The sequence below is a fragment of the Halictus rubicundus genome, chromosome 14, assembly GCF_050948215.1.
Source record: "Halictus rubicundus isolate RS-2024b chromosome 14, iyHalRubi1_principal, whole genome shotgun sequence".
NCBI classification, from domain to species: domain Eukaryota; kingdom Metazoa; phylum Arthropoda; class Insecta; order Hymenoptera; family Halictidae; genus Halictus; species Halictus rubicundus.
The window spans coordinates 7,265,931-7,282,587 of NC_135162.1; the positions used below are offsets into that span (position 1 = coordinate 7,265,931).

General features: G+C 33.2%; 7 protein-coding genes across 8 annotated transcripts; 3 read left to right on the forward strand and 4 right to left on the reverse strand.

Moving 5' to 3' along the window:
- Window positions 1–57: 57 nt before the first annotated feature.
- LOC143361110 (leucine-rich repeat protein soc-2 homolog) lies at window positions 58–4,897 on the forward strand. Its single transcript, XM_076800373.1, has one exon. The coding sequence runs from the start codon at window positions 276–278 to the stop codon at window positions 2,103–2,105; it is 1,830 nt and encodes a 609-aa protein (XP_076656488.1). The 5' UTR covers window positions 58–275; the 3' UTR covers window positions 2,106–4,897.
- Window position 4,898: 1 nt separating this feature from the next.
- LOC143361121 (uncharacterized) lies at window positions 4,899–6,304 on the reverse strand. Its single transcript, XM_076800412.1, has 4 exons — window positions 6,023–6,304; window positions 5,595–5,938; window positions 5,183–5,504; window positions 4,899–5,099 (listed from the first exon to the last, which is right to left on the reverse strand). The coding sequence occupies exons 1-4, from the start codon at window positions 6,167–6,169 to the stop codon at window positions 5,016–5,018; spliced, it is 897 nt and encodes a 298-aa protein (XP_076656527.1). The 5' UTR covers window positions 6,170–6,304; the 3' UTR covers window positions 4,899–5,015.
- A 132-nt stretch (window positions 6,305–6,436) lies between these two features.
- Window positions 6,437–8,150, forward strand: LOC143361126 (uncharacterized). Its single transcript, XM_076800417.1, has 3 exons — window positions 6,437–6,741; window positions 6,863–7,012; window positions 7,417–8,150. The coding sequence occupies exons 1-3, from the start codon at window positions 6,707–6,709 to the stop codon at window positions 7,661–7,663; spliced, it is 432 nt and encodes a 143-aa protein (XP_076656532.1). The 5' UTR covers window positions 6,437–6,706; the 3' UTR covers window positions 7,664–8,150.
- Window positions 8,036–12,120, reverse strand: Mcm2 (DNA replication licensing factor Mcm2). Of its 2 annotated transcripts, XM_076800362.1 has the most exons (14): window positions 12,103–12,120; window positions 11,751–11,926; window positions 11,397–11,560; window positions 11,232–11,314; window positions 10,986–11,168; window positions 10,693–10,904; window positions 10,428–10,620; window positions 10,135–10,338; window positions 9,798–10,029; window positions 9,469–9,719; window positions 8,945–9,409; window positions 8,672–8,854; window positions 8,435–8,590; window positions 8,036–8,307 (listed from the first exon to the last, which is right to left on the reverse strand). In XM_076800362.1, the coding sequence occupies exons 1-14, from the start codon at window positions 12,103–12,105 to the stop codon at window positions 8,179–8,181; spliced, it is 2,634 nt and encodes an 877-aa protein (XP_076656477.1). In that variant the 5' UTR covers window positions 12,106–12,120; the 3' UTR covers window positions 8,036–8,178. The 2 variants fall into 2 exon arrangements, with proteins under 2 accessions (XP_076656477.1, XP_076656478.1); XM_076800363.1 differs by lacking the exons at window positions 11,751–11,926; window positions 12,103–12,120 and adding an exon at window positions 11,627–11,675.
- Window positions 12,121–12,474: 354 nt separating this feature from the next.
- LOC143361125 (vacuolar ATPase assembly protein VMA22) lies at window positions 12,475–13,324 on the reverse strand. Its single transcript, XM_076800416.1, has 2 exons — window positions 13,149–13,324; window positions 12,475–13,044 (listed from the first exon to the last, which is right to left on the reverse strand). The coding sequence occupies exon 2, from the start codon at window positions 12,982–12,984 to the stop codon at window positions 12,481–12,483; it is 504 nt and encodes a 167-aa protein (XP_076656531.1). The 5' UTR covers window positions 12,985–13,044; window positions 13,149–13,324; the 3' UTR covers window positions 12,475–12,480.
- A 133-nt stretch (window positions 13,325–13,457) lies between these two features.
- On the forward strand, window positions 13,458–15,726 carry LOC143361122 (uncharacterized). The gene is made up of 4 exons (XM_076800413.1): window positions 13,458–13,719; window positions 13,861–13,982; window positions 14,051–14,414; window positions 14,751–15,726. The coding sequence occupies exons 1-4, from the start codon at window positions 13,611–13,613 to the stop codon at window positions 14,903–14,905; spliced, it is 750 nt and encodes a 249-aa protein (XP_076656528.1). The 5' UTR covers window positions 13,458–13,610; the 3' UTR covers window positions 14,906–15,726.
- LOC143361127 (small ribosomal subunit protein eS28) lies at window positions 15,309–15,764 on the reverse strand. Its single transcript, XM_076800418.1, has one exon. The coding sequence runs from the start codon at window positions 15,689–15,691 to the stop codon at window positions 15,494–15,496; it is 198 nt and encodes a 65-aa protein (XP_076656533.1). The 5' UTR covers window positions 15,692–15,764; the 3' UTR covers window positions 15,309–15,493.
- Window positions 15,765–16,657: the final 893 nt, after the last annotated feature.

The window sequence follows — 16,657 nt, forward strand, 5'->3', positions numbered from 1 at the left end:
ACTGTCTGCACGTATGTAGTACGCGAGGGTCATCAGATTCGAGAACACTAACGACAAACCTTTCCAACAGAGTTTCCATTTTGTACTTCGTGGTTGAACGTTCATTGTTCATCGAGTCTCCCATCAACTAATTCGCGTTTGCGCTACGTGCAGTGTGTAACATCGATATGTCAATACTTGTAAAGTACGAAATTTGATAAAAAAGTATATGATGTCGTAGAAGAAGTACGCGGAGATATTCGCGAAGTAATCGTAGCTTGGGTAGTGGTTAGGTTATGAAAAAGTCGAACAAATACTGGACAGGTGTGGGTAACATTTCAACGGTGTGTTTGTCCGAGGTGAAGAGGGACCGTAGGGAACTGGAGGACGGTCTTCCGACCTTTTACATGAAGGAACAGGATATTCCTGAATATTTGGAAGGCTGTGGTCTAACCACCTGCACAGCCGACATGCCTGAGGACGTATCCGCCCTGCGGGACATTAAGGAGCAGATGAAAGAAAAAAAGCTGTCCTCCGCGTCTATAGCAGGCCCCGACACCAAGAAAACGGTAACTGTCAAACACCCTGAGTCCAACAAGCCGAAACCCACTACGAAAAAAGGTAAACCGATCCAGGCCGATTTAGACGTCGCCAAAGAGTTCGTTAGATGCAGGGACGAGTGTGTGAAACGGCTGGATTTAAGTAAATCGAGCATCACGCATCTCCCTAGCACCGTGCGCGACTTGACGCACCTGGTCGAATTCTATTTGTATGGTAACAAACTGGCAACGTTACCACCGGAGATCGGTTACCTGGCGAATCTAGAGACATTGGCTTTGAGTGAAAACTCGCTGACCAGTTTGCCGAGCACATTAGAAAATCTGAAGTCGTTGCGAGTACTGGACCTCAGGCATAATAAGTTGAACGAAATACCTGATGTTGTTTATAAATTGACTAGCCTGACAACTCTGTATTTGCGCTTCAATCGAGTCAAATACGTTAGCAACAACATTAGAAACTTGACAAATCTAACAATGCTCAGCTTGAGGGAGAACAAGATCAGGGAACTTCCGGCGGGTATCGGAAAGTTGGTCAATTTGATAACGTTCGACGTGTCCCATAATCATTTAGAGCACCTGCCCGAAGAGATTGGGAATTGCGTCCAATTGTCTACTCTCGATCTGCAGCACAACGAGCTGTTGGATATTCCTGATACAATTGGGAATTTAGTTTCTTTAACGAGATTAGGTCTTAGATACAATAGATTAACTAATATCCCAAAATCATTGGCAAACTGTAAGTTAATGGACGAGTTCAGCGTCGAAGGAAACCAAGTGTGCCAACTGCCTGACGGGCTGCTGTCGAGTCTTTCTGATTTGACGTCGATCACACTGTCCAGAAATGCCTTCACTGCATATCCATCGGGAGGACCAGCCCAATTTACGAATGTTTATTCCATCAATTTGGAACATAATAAGATCGATAAAATACCATACGGTATTTTTTCCAGAGCAAAAAATCTGACAAAGTTAAACATGAAGGAAAACCAATTAACTGCTCTGCCTTTAGATATTGGTACATGGGTGAAAATGGTCGAATTGAATTTGGGTACGAATCAACTAACAAAGATTCCAGACGATATTCAATGCCTTCAGAGTTTGGAAGTCTTGATACTTTCAAACAATTTGTTGAAACGTATTCCTGCCAGCATAGCAAACTTACGCAAGCTCAGAGTATTAGATCTTGAGGAGAATAAGATCGATTCTTTACCCAATGAGATTGGTTTCCTACGAGACTTGCAGACATTAATCTTACAAAGTAACCAGGTGACTACCTTGCCAAGAGCGATTGGTAATTTGACAAATTTAACATACTTAAGCGTAGGTGAGAATAATCTTAACTATTTACCTGAGGAAATTGGCACGTTGGAAAATTTAGAGTCACTGTACATAAACGATAACGCAAACTTGCATAACTTACCATTCGAATTAGCTTTGTGCACAAATCTCAGTATTATGTCAATTGAAAATTGTCCACTCTCGCAAATCCCGCCTGAAATAGTTGTCGGAGGCCCTTCTATAGTGATTCAATATTTGAAAATGCAAGGTCCTTATCGATCTATGTAACAAAATTAGAAAATTGTCTTTTGTATGAATTGGATGTCGATTCTTAGTAAGAGTGATACAGAAACAAATGATATTTGATACAAATATTTATTAACTTAAATTCTCACCATAATGATCTCACACCAATAAAAATTCTATGGAATATTATCAATATACATATAATATATGAAAATATGTATTCTCATGAAATGAATAGAGATACCGTTTTCAATATAAAGATGGAGAAACGTATGTACAGATATATTATGAAATTGGTGCTGACTTTGGAAATCTGCACAATGACTAAAGAAACTATAAAAGAATAAAATCATAATAAGTAGAGGTGTGCGAGAACCCGTAGACATCGGGCTCTGGCACACCTCTAATAATGAGATATTTTAGATACAGTAATAATATAAATTATACGGACACTTTTATTAGTATAAAGCATAGTTTATAATACTCCACTCGTATGTATGTTATTTAATAATACAATGAACTGTAATAATGGTTGATGTAATACGTTTTAATTAGTATGTTATATACACTTTGCATAACAGTTATCTTATAATTTCTGAAATTAATCTAGCATATAAAATTTTGTAGCAGAACCCATAAGTTTTCAATTATACACAGATACCTGAAAATACTATTCTTAGACACGTAATTATTATTTTTGAAAATTGTATTAAACGCAAAGAAGTAAGATAAAATTGATTCATTTGAGAAGACATAAAAATTAAGAATCGGCATCAATCAATTTAGATTTTAGTTACTGCTATTCATTGCCATATGAATGAACAAATTTTGCTGAAAAATTATACGATAATATGGGGCTTGTTGTTAATTACTGTGCAACATGTTATTATCTGTTGGAAATTTTAATAGTGAAAACTTTCGAAATTGTTGCTGTTCGAAAATATGAAAGATAGCTACTTATATGATTTAGCAGACTGTAATGAATTATGTATTATTTTTTTTACTTCTAAGATTAAATGTAAACGATTTTATATCAAAGCACTTTAAAAAAAAATGATAAAAAAAGCTGATGTATCATGAAGAAAAAAAGTACATTATATGATAATAGCACTATATTTTAACAGTAATTTTTACTTTTGCATTTGCTACATAAGTTGCAATAATCAGTGGCAATTATAAACTATATTTAAGTGTATACTCCTACAATGTAGTTAAAGATTAAATGGCATATGTGTTCTTTTAATTAATTAGTAAGTTATCATTCTAACTGTTAATGCAATTAAAATTTATAATTGAATTATTAATGTGCTCTCATTCATTGAAAAAGCTGCCAAACCTAAGCATACAATTATATAGTATTAGCATTGTATTCTTGTAACATTGTTTTTTGCTAAGTTCCATACATAATAATTTACTATACGTATAATTAAGGTAATATGGTTTTATTTTAGTTACTTCATTGAACTGTGCACATTGTGTATTTATGTGTACGCGTGCGCGCGTGTGTGTATTTTAATTGAATTATTATTTTTTACAAATATATACATGTTTATATGATATATACTCTGTATCACACCTATAATACTTCAATGAATGGATTTTATTTATAGGTGAGGATATATTGATTTTTTAAACGTATAACATGCTCTTGCACACGTATGACTCGATAAACAATACCAGTATACTATTTTGCCATTTATAACATAATAGCTGAATTAGAAATATTTTTTCATAATTTGTTTATTATGCAATGGCTGTGCAATAAGACGTTAAAAAATTAGCACTATTTTACTTATATTAATTGTAACTGTAATTGATATTACATTAATGTATTATAAAATATAAAAATATATAAATATATTTTACCTCTTAATTAGTGCTACTCAAATTCTATTTCAATTGAAAAACAAACGGAAAATCGATGCTATTGAAAGTACATGGAAATATTTGAAAAGTAAAATGGAACTTAGTAAACTTTTAATTGTAATTAAGAAGTTGTAATATGTCTATTCTATAATTACATATTGATGTATATGTAAATGTATAATTTGTTATGTGTCTATTTACAGTTTTTCTATGCTAGTTATGTTTCTAGAATATAATTATGGTAATGTATTTGCATTATAAGACTTTGTCTTTCAAATTTCTACAATTTGTCCATAAAATAATAAAAGGTTGATAATAACATTGCATAATGAAAATTTCGCCAGATTTCGTATTAAATTTTCTTTCTTAATCAAGTGACTTTTATATATGTACAATTAACATATATATATATACCTACAATTATTTAATTATTGATCCAAAATATTAATGTCAATTTGTAAAGTTCAACTCGATGTTTACTTTTTCATTGTATCTACGTGTATGTTATATATGTATGTATTAGTAGTCGTATATATAATTTATGACATTTCTATAACATTTATCCGTATCGCTAAAGACATGTACAAAATTTTGGTTCTACGGTATTATTTAAATCGTTTTATTAAGACTAAATGTGTATGTCTATTATATATACGTAAGGTATTAAATAAGTTTCAGAATACACGCAAATGTTGCCAAAAGGAGTGCTACAATACAAATTGTTGTGATAAACTGTTCAACAGTTTTAAAAAGACATAAGTAATACACTATTATATGATTGGGAAATGACTAAATTTGTATAATAAAAAGAAATAGCTATTCTCAAATTATAATCTTGTTGAATAGTCTATTAAGTATGATATATATATATATAATTTCAGAATAATAATATTAATGTAATACCATGTATATGACTAATCATATAGGATGCTGTATATTTCTAAATAAATAAATACGCTATAAACGTTTTTTGACCTTTCATTTAATTGACCTTTCGTATAATTATTTATAACTTAATGTAAAACATAATTGCATCACGATTTTACCTTAATCAATATATTTTATTCAGTGTCCTTCATTTATTTATTACTTTTTAAGTTTCAAAGAAACGATACTTTGCTTTTTTAAAGTAAATTTTCCAAGTCGTATGTTGCTTATCACGCGTGGACGCTGTAATTAGAAAAATAGATAAGAATTGTCAAAAATATTCATTAACCAAAATAAATAACTATCTAATCAAATTTATTTTCAACCTTTTTAGGAGTATCAGCAATTTTCGTGAAGTTATTCGAAGATGTTGCAACATTTTCTCCAATTGTTGTGATAGGGTGGTTCTTCGAATATTTTTCGGCGCCCTTAAATCCTTTACATATTTTTAATTTTTGATTGTCAACCTTTTTAGGAGTATTAATATTCGTAAAGTTATTTGAAGATGTTGCAACATTCTCTCCAATTGTTATGATAGGGCGATTCTTTAAATATTTTTCGGCACTCTTAAATCCTTTATTTGTTTTTGGTTTTTTATATGCAAGTGTATTGCAAACATTTTGCGAATTTTCTAAAGAGTTTACTAATCTAAAATTCACATACAAATGGCCAAACAATACAAATTATTTTCATAAATAAAAATGATCAATCTTTTCAAATAATTTAAAACCGCAGTACCTTATAAGGTGTAATATTTCTTCCGAAAATGATTTTAAATTATCTAAGATGTACATAGCATTTGTTATGCTTTCTTCAATATCTTCATTATGAATGCATGTTCTTTGATTATTAATATTATCGATTTCATTTTTCAATTCCGTAATTTTATCTTCCTCAATTGTATTAATAGATTTCGCATAATTGTATGGTACAGTACTGTATTTACAATTATGACATTCAATTATTTCTGTGATATTAGGATATGGCTTGAAGATAATGTTAAAATTATGTTGCAAGTAAAAGTCCCACACTTCGTTACAAAATTTATCTTCTACTGTCCATACAGTAGAATTTATATTGTTCTATAACAAATTCAATAGAAGTTTATTGATTAATATATATATAAAATTCATAATAATAATAATTCATTCTTATTGTCCTTTTACCATTTTCGTCCGTTCTTCTTTTAATACTGTCTTTCTTTGTTCCAGTATTTCATAATTTGTACTCAAAAGATTTTGATGAACCTTTAATTCTATGTTTTTACAAATGTTCTCTGTTAAGTGTAAATCATTTTCTTCATAAATTGCCATAATTCCCAATAATTCTTCATAAATTTATAGTAAACGATAAATAGCCGTTATACGAATAGTAAACGATTCCGAGCGAAAAGTCAAGTTGTTGTTTCATATTTATTGGCTCACCCTATATATGCATTCAACGAGAATGCAAACGGTCATTGGCTGTTAAAAGATATGTATGTAAATAATCGTTTTCTAGAAAAACCTACTTAAATATACAGTTTCGAAAACAGCTATTTCTCAAACGAATAACTATATACACAATACAAATGTAATATAATTATAACATTTCATAGTAATAACTTTATACATAGTTTTGCGAAAACTTAAATATTACTTAGTACTGCATAGTATATTCTATATAACAAACATTTCAAAAGCAATTGTGTTTGTATTATGGTATTGTGGCGCGGCGTATCGAAGCTTTTCTATTACCGCAAAAATAACCTATAACACTGTAAACAAACTTTGTTTAACAGTTTTCACATTTTCGGACAACAAACGGAAGTTGGTGAATTAAACTTTTTAAAGTATGATTAACAGTGTAAAATGAGTTCGAACGGCTTGAAAATGATAAAAAAAAAGTTAGTATGAAATTTATATATTATACACACATATATTAATCTTTTAATAATATAATAGTAATAAACACAGTATTGCATGTAGCACTAACTGAGGTATAATTTTTTGCTATTACACCATCAGCAATCCATACCCTCAAGGAATGCGATGTCAGAAATGTTTGGAAATGGGACATTGGAGCTACGAATGCAAAGGAAAGAGGAAATTTTTGCACAGATCTTCGCGTACAACACAATTGAAGAAGGCCTTGAAACAACGAGAAGAGACCACTATGTAATTTATTAAAAAATTATAAACTCCATTAACGCACTGTGTACAGGTCACGACATATCTTGTTTTAATGCTTATAAAATGTGAAGCGAGAAAGGGCTTGTATGCATTGTACTAAGCTTTTTTCGGCATGCTCAAAAATGTGCTGGCTATGGTAGCACGTTGAGCAAGCAGGGCACCATACTCAATGTGTTAAATTTAGATCAGGTGTGCTGATAATGTGGCCCGTGAAACATTTCTTCTTCTGCATTGAACAGCTTCCTCTATATCTAATTAGAACCTGACAATCACAGCAGACCAACTTCTTCTTCAGTCACTTCTTCAATCATCGCTACTCACATTTCTATAAACACATATGTTATAATCACTGCAATCGATAAACAATAAAACGAACGAATATGTTACAGTGTAGAGCAAAAGAAAGAAGTCAAGAAGAGTCGTCAGCATAAAAAAATGAAGAAAGAATCCAGCAGTTCCAGTGATACAAACTCTAGTGCTGAAAGCAGCAGTTCCAGCAGTAGTAACGATAGCAGTAGTAGTAGCTCGTCGTCGGACAGTGAATCGGACTCTACCGACAGTCTTTCCAGTAGCAGCAGCGGTAGCAGTAGTTGTAGCAATAGCAGTAGTAGTAGTAACCGTTCTAAAAAGAAATAACACTCAAGGTATGTTTAAACAACATTACGTTCTGACTGTGAAAACATTGATTAATTACTTTGTAGAACAGCAACTTCCTGTTTTACACAAAGCCACTTTGTCTACACACATTTTAAGAATTTTATCGCATATGAAGAAGTGTTTTTAATTATTTACAAGGTAATTTACCAGTTCACTGCAAATACATGTATGATAAGCTTTGCTGTACAAAATTTAAATAACTAAGGTACTTATATGTAAATTACACTTTAAATAATAGTTTGTACAAGGTGTCTTGTAGTTTAATATTATTATTTGTATTATATGTAGCATCAATACCTACCTAATTTAGTAAACGTTTGTAATAGAAAACGGGAATAAGTTTTTTATCTCCAATAGGAATCATTTATTTAGAAACACAGAAAAATGAGATAGAAACGTATAAAAATGAGTAAAATGCAATCAGATGATAGTCTAATATAAAAAATACTTTTATATCAGATCAAAATATATTCATATACATAATTTAACGTTTGTTAGTCATCAATATTCTCAGGAAGTGTTTGGATTATCACTTTTCTCTTGGAATCATATACAAAGTTGTTCGATTTGAAAATATCACTTTCATAGAATGGATGAAGATTGTATATGTCAATTTGTTTAGCCTAAAACGAAACGAAAATGTGGATTAAACAATACATGTACACAATATATATATTTTTATGTATATATATATATGTTGTAGTTATTATATAGATCTATAATAAAAGTACGTCGAAGAAAATAAATTACCCTATCTAATAGATCTTTCTCCGAAATTTCGATTGCTGTAATGCGATTTCCGTGTATCGCTTTCTGAAATGCTAATGTGTCCAATGTAACTTGTCTCAGTATGTAATACAAAAGTTCACTGTGATCTTTCTTATACGATAAGTATTTCTGGAATGTCTGTAAAGAAACAACAAAATATTTGTTATATTTTAATAAAGTCACTCTAATTGTATTAATCATTCGAACCGAAGCACCTACCTGTCGCATACTTTTCATTACTGAATATTTCTGTGTATCGACGAAACTATCAAGCATCATTCTGATGGCAACATTGATATCAGTATCTTGAACATGATCCCGCAAATGAATCTTCGCGCACGCTTCAGACATACGTATAATACTTTCTATGTGTCTTACAGTAATTGGTAAACTTCCAGTTGCCTAAAACATTTTGATAAAAACAATAGTTGCGTTCATCAATATTGAAATGATTGTAATTGAACCAATTGAATTAATACTTGTTTCATTTACCAAGCTTTCTTGTCTCAACTGACTGTACAACTTTGCCACTTTGTCTTGATCGATATTCGTCAATTTAGGATGAACATTCTGTTTGGAATAAACTATATATTTCTTCAAAAGATCTTGCGGAATGGATATATCATTTGTATTCTCCTCTGGAGCGATTGTTTTTTCTGAATTTGCCGGATGATGTCTGATGTGAGAATTGACAACAAACTTGGCTAAGTGTCTATCCTGCATAGGATCAATTTCATCCTTTACTACACAGAGAATATCGAAACGAGACAGAATCGGTTCCGATAAATCTACATTTTCCGAGAACGTCATGCTAGCATCGTATCTTCCTCCGATAGGATTGGATGCAGCTATTACCGAGCACCTGGCGTGGAGAGATGTAACGATTCCTACTTTTGAAATAGAAATACTTTGTTGTTCCATAGCTTCGTGTATAGACGTCCTATCTTGATCATTCATCTATAAGAATGGTAATCATGAAATGCTGCTAAGAACGTTTACAAAAAATATTTGTCTACCTTATCAAACTCGTCGATGAGGCAGATTCCGTGATCAGCAAGTACCAGAGCACCAGCTTCCAAAGTCCACTCTCGAGTTGTTGGCGATTTCCTTACAAAAGCAGTTAAACCAACAGCCGAAGCTCCCTGACCTGTAGTGAATACTGTTCTCGGTGCAACCTTTTCGATGTATTTCAAAAACTGAGACTTAGCTGTTCCTGGATCACCACACATCAACACGTTAATGTCTCCTCTTACTTTATGTTTGTTACCTACGCATTTATAAGAGTAACGATTAGTCTTATTAATCGAGAAAGTGTGGTTGAATGTAATGTGAAAAATTAAAGTACCGGGATTCTTCGGTTCACCCCCAAATATTGCCAACGCTAGAGCTCTTTTTGAATACTCATGCCCATAAATCGATGGTGCGATGCTCGCGACAATGCGATCGAAAATTCGATGATCTTTGCTCAATGAAATAATGCTAGAAATATCTTCCTCGGTTAGAGATTCTACGATTTCTTTCGAGTCTTTCACTTGTAGATGATTTGCTAGGAGTACCGTTGCGAACACCGGGAAACCCTGGTGCAACGAGAATACCGTTTAGTACTGTGTTCAATGTAAAATTCCTAAAATTATTAGGTCAGTGTAAAAGTTCACACTGATCTAATAATATTGTTCTCTTACTTGTTCTGTATTTAATGAACCATCATAGTTGTTCGTATAAATCGCTGTGACGTCTACTTCGTCGCCTGGCTTACAGCGATCGCAGAGATCCGATAGAAGAATGCATTCTTTACTCCTAGGTATTCTACCTGCAGGAATTTTACCTGGCGATTCTTGGATTGTAACTTTTTGGTAATTTCTATAGATTGTTTGCTCCATATTAATCTGTGTACACATTGTTAACGAAATTTTGTATAAATACACACAGTTATAGAACCTTTATACCTTAAAAATTATTAATATGACAGTTTTACCATAAAAGGTCCGATGCTTTGACACTCAGGACAAGATCCGGGCTTAACTTCAGCATTTTGGTTTTGTACGAACGGACCAAGCACATATCCACACTTTGTACAATCGTATTTTACAACTGATAATTGTGGCATTACTCCCGTTGTCGCGGTTACAACACCCAGGGTACGTACCAGTTGATTTAAATGCAACTTCCTGATATTAATAATAAATTAGTAATTTCGTGAATATTAAATGTATTGTACTCGGCGTGCGATTATCTTTTACCTAAATGTACGGATCTCTTCTATTAAAGGTAATTCTGATATCCTGACGTGAATTTCAGTCGTGACTCTTTCGTAACTGGGGAAGATGGTGAGTACCAATTCCTTTGCTACTTCATCGAATATTTCCAACATTTGAAACGGTGCTTCTGGCAAAAAGTAGGCCAAAACGTGTTCTTTACTAGCAAGAATAGGGAACTCCACAATGAAACTGGCCTGTTAAGAAATGAGAATAATTATTTTATAAATATAAACATTATCTCTCGTAATTCTAATTAGTGAGAGAAGATTCATTACTTGATTACTTTCGCACATATGCCGAATTCTTTCCTTGTACATGTACTGTCCTTTTGAATTGGTATGTGTACGTAAGAAACTTTTAAACCGATTAGAAATTTCTGTCCTGGGCCCCAGCATTGATACCCAATCTTTAACTGAGTGACCTTTGGTATCTTCTAAATTTTCGATGGATTCGATCATCTGAAATAAAATGATAAAAATTATTTCACATTGAACAATAAGAAAGGCAATAAATACACTTACCTCTACATCTTCTATTTCACCTGTTGCAGCCTTCTCAGCCATACGTCGCTTGCGTGTTTGTACTTCATCTTCGTCGCTTTCATCTTCAATATACAAATGTATGAGTACACGTATTATTAAATGCAGGTATTTCTATTACGAGTTCTTAATAGAGAAAACATGTACCGTAAAGCAAATATCTATCATCTCTGACAATGCCTGCTGCTCTGTCTCTTTTATGCATGGCAGATTCAGCAGCTGCACGTTCGCCTTGTGACATTTCAGAGTAGGCTTCATCGTCGACCAGATCAGGATCGTATCTGTCTAAAGCTGGCATGGGACGATAATCGCTGGAATATTATAACAAAGTTAGCAATGAAACGATTATTTAATCCTTTTAACTCAGCCTTCGGTACCTATGCGAGAACTGCCACGGGCCTATGTATCTGCCCTATGCGTTTAAGGGCTATGGCACTCTTCGCATGGACCTCGTAGATCTGGCACTAAAAGGGTTAACTTCCATGCAACAAAAGGTCTTACTCTTCCATATTATCCCCAAACAACTCTTCTCCATCTTCTTCCTGCTCTTCCTGAATAATGTCATTGTCATTGCCAAGTAAATCAGATTCATCCTCAAAGGGTTCATCTATATCTGGCGCAGGGGATGTCATTGCCTCTGCTTGCCTTTCGGAACGAACCGGGGAACTACTGTTATCCTAAAAAATACAAATAATACAGAAAATCGGGAAATTGGAAAATATCTCGTAAATTATATCTATTAAAATATCTTTAACTGTGAAACATTAATTTAGTTTCAGTTTAGGACATGTAAATATTTTCAGTACATTCTAATGCATATAAATTTATGATTTACATGAATAAAATATCTTACCATTTTATTTACAATAGATGAAACAAAATTTAACAACAATTCAACAAAATACACAAAATATTTACTCGCGATTAAAGACTCGAACTGAAACGCAACAATTGGCGGGAATTTCTTTTAGATCAAACCTAACCCAATCGCGTCGTACGTAACCTTAATTCTGAAACGTCACAATTTTGATTAGCCAATGACGACAGCTCTTTGGGCGAGAAGATAGAAAACGTCGAGTTCTATTGGCTAACGTAACAAGTTGCACGCAATCTTCAATAGTTGCTTGTTATTTCGCGCAGATTAGAAGACGAATATTAGTTTCATAATTCAAATAAACGTGTATGACGAAAGGTATTGGGATAAATGAATTCTAGACACTCGCAATTATTTTTAACTTGTATTATTATCTGTGGTACAATAAGCATTCTTCAAAAAATATAAGGTCTTCAACTTTTCTAATACAGAGCCAATTTCTGCTTGAATATTCGCTGATCTTACAGCAAGGAAAAGAGACTCTTGAAAACGTTTTTGTGCAATCCGTAAACTTTGTGGGACCAGAACACCGAACCATTTTATAGGATCTGGAATTTCATCTCCATCTTTGTCTAACTTTTTTAAACTTAAGTCAAAATTTGGGATGATCTTGCCAGTTTCTTCTGTCAACTTCGTTTCTAATTCAAATAATGTAACTACTTTCTCTTCATCATCTGGAATCTGTAGGACGCTTATACTCTCTTTGCCACGGATATACTTAGCTTTAGCTAGCTCTATGTGGCCATTGCGCAACATATTTTCCATTTGCATGTTAACATTAATTTTCTCTTCCATTAGCTCTAGATTGCGCAGCAGATTTTCATCGATAGCTTTACATATGTCATCTACACTTTCATGCATTTTGCGAGCTGTTGGTGTTATACTGAGAAATAAGCTGTGTATAATAATGTAAAGTTCTACCTGAAACGTGCATATGTATTGTACATAAATTCATACTTTTATTATTATGTTATGGACCAATACGTTTACATTAATTTTTTTAATGAATATTGTTATACACATACCGTATATGACTGTTTTGGTTTTACTGTTGTCTATAGCTAAATATTAATAGTGTGCTCAAATATTCTTGCCCTTGTAAATTGTCATTTTTATACATTTTATGTAAAATAAATAATAAGTTTTTAGCTGGTAAGATTGTTCTTATGCTCCACACCTTCTATTGCATATATATGTACTGTGAGAATACTGTCACATTTGCGGATGTGTTTTCAATTTTGATAATATCTCATTTTCATCCCCACCATTTTAAGGCGCAGCCAATCACAGTCCTCTTTGTTTCCAGACACGTGACTTCATCGAGTTGCTATTCGATGAAAAATAGTGTCTACTACTTCACAACGTCTCGTTATTACCCCAAAGGACGCGATGCTAACTAGGGAAGATCATAATGTTATTAACTGTCTCCAGAATGGAAATGCAACGATATTGACAGATTGTCAGCATTGACAATTTAGTAAATTACAATGATGGCCGTGAAAGAGAAACAGTTAGAGAATCCCACCGACGAAATCGAATGGAACGTCGAAAACGAAATTCAATTATTCTTTGCCATGAACGGACATAAACCTGTCGGTAAGATTTGAAGTAATCAATAGTAGAGTCTTTATAGGTTATGTTTACATTGGTTTCACCTGAAAGCAATAACTGATAATATCATTGCAGAACGATTCTATTTTCATTTTATAAGATTTTATTAGACATGTTTTTTCGCAGGTGTGAATAAATACTTCCACATGGTTTGTATATGGGAAAAGTTTCGAGCTGCCATCCACAAAGATGTACCGTTAAAAATGATTTGGGATCATTTGGAATCAATGTACGACCTCATAGCATTGGTACTTATTAATGTATTAAGAAGTAGTACATCCAAGTTTCGAGTAAAGTTAAAAGTATATCATTTTAGGACGATATGGAAGATTTGCCGTTCCCCAATCAAGAGATAGATTTCTCTTTACCCGAACAAGAATTCTTGGGAACGCTTAAAGCTAGGAAACGAGAAGAACCAGAACTCAAGTTGAAAGAACAAAGGGACAAATACAAGGAAATGAAAAAAGAGAAAGATGTTAAGGACCCTATGAAAAAAGATACCATCCTCCGTGATCTTAAAGGAACAAAAGATGTTGAGAGAAAAAAGGAAGAGTGTAAGAAGTTTGTCAAGGATATAGAAATGAAAAAGGACAAGCTTCGAGACATGAAAGATATCAGGAAGGATTACAAATCTTCAAAAGGGAGATCATCCAAAGGAAAAGATGATCTTGAAGAGATAAGTGTGTATTTCTATTTTTAATATAATTCTATTCCTCATCCGCGAGAAGATGGTACAAAATTCGACAGAGGGGCAAAAGGATCTCAGAAACCTACTCTTAACACTAGCGTAGTGGGGGTATAGAGTTCTGGAGGGATAGCAGGAGATTGTGACAGCATCGTTCTGTTCCAGTCAAATTCGATAGGTTCATTCGTTTTCAAACGACTTGGGGTATTGAGAAATACTTGTAACATTAAGTAGGGATATCAGGTAGTGGAGCATGGATACCTACAAGTTTACGATCTTCTCGTGCAAGAGGAATACATGCGTGAAGTATTTAATAATTTCTTTCTTTCAGTGTCTACTGTAAAGAAAGAACGTAAGGACTCTGAGTCTGGCCGTGAAAGTTTAAAGAGAGGACCTAAACGGCCAACTAGACAAAGCGTTGATAGCATATCTAAAGCATCCCTGAGTCCACGCAATACACCACCACCCAAGCGTAGAAGGATATAACAATTCCTGACAAATTGAATTCTTTCATACATGCAGACATTTCATATTGAACTTCGAACGACACTCGTGTATAATATACACGAGCCGTGTAAAGACTTGTACGGAAGACTATGCCTATAAACAGATAGTTTTATAAAGAGTTTTGCATTTATCTATTGTAAATATAATGTATAATAGAACGTGAATAAAAGTATTAGATATCTTAATGTATGTATTAGTATTCTGAACTAATAAACTACCTCATACAATTATTAGGTCAGTGCAAAAGTTCGTAACTGATTTCTTGTTGTATTTTAATAGAAAATCTGACATGAATGTCTGCACTGACCTAGTATTAAATAGAAATAATAAAGTACACGAATGAAAGTAAAATATAATTAGGATAAAATAAGAAAGCAGATACTTCGGAGAATATTAGCCAGTGTTTATTACAGAAGTCGCAGACATCTTCATGGACATAGAGTTTTGGTTCGTGTTTGCTTATGGTACTGGAATAGTTGTGTGAGCTTCATTTCGGTCGATGGAATGGATTGTATCGCCATGATCAGGATACTCCTGACGGTTTTCGGACGCTGGTGGTAAATACTTCTACCGAAGTCTTCTCGCTTCACGTTCCGACTCCAGTAAGGTTAGGAGATCACCTTCTCGTACCGGTCCTTTTACATTCCTGATAATTTGTCGATTTTGTTCTCCCAGGAATTCAACTTTGACCTGCGTACACTGACCCTGCGAGCCAGTTCGTCCTAGGACCTTTATAACTCTCGCCAAAACTACTGGTTTGTCCATGGTGTTTTCACGTGGCTTTGATGCGTCAAGGAAAAGACGTTTCAAGGAAGTGAAAGAGCCTTCCTCGTCCCGCAATTTACTAATCAAAATGGCGGCTTCCGGTAAGTTTCTCCAGCTACACGCGCAAACATACGCGGCAATCGATGATTGTACAATTTTCATTTGAATGGAGTGTAATAATATTTGAATAATCGATAACGAAATTGTATGTATTTTAGAAAAGAGAAGCATCTGTTTATTTGAAACATAAATACTGCAATTTATTATTATAATTTTTATCTATCGGCGCATATAGTAGATGGCGTTTACTATATTTAAATTTATATTAATTGCACACAACACTGAGGATATGAACATTGTAATTTGTAATTGTTTCTTTTTTTGTTTCTTAATGCTGGAACTGTTTATTTAAAAACGTCACTTACGAAAAACATAATAAAAAAATGTAAAGAATACGTGACAGTTCGAAAACTGTTAATCTCTAATTGTAATATTATAGATTCGTCGAGGAGTACAATGCTTATGTTCAGTTTGTTAAAATCTAAAATTAACGACGGAATGTCATTCGGTTTGTTAAACCTCAGGACCAATTCAACTATAATATACAATTTTACGATTTCTTATAGTGCTTTCTTTTATATTTGCCATATAACTTTACCTTCACCTGAGAATTTGTTCTGTATTAATAATATAACACTGCTCGATACATATATGAACTTCTAACTTCGAGCAGGCGTTTCATATTTTATCGTGAATTAAATACACGTTTGTAAACAATTTTTAGTTCTCGTGTGCAGTTAAAAAAAAAATCAATTTATATACTGTTCAAACACAAGTCTTGAAAATCTAAACTTTTTCGATATTTTTTTTTTTGTATTTACCTTCCGAAGATTTAAAACGTCCACTCAAAGTTAAAAAGCCGCAGAAGTTAAAATTTGTTGTAAATGTAATCCTCAATATACACGT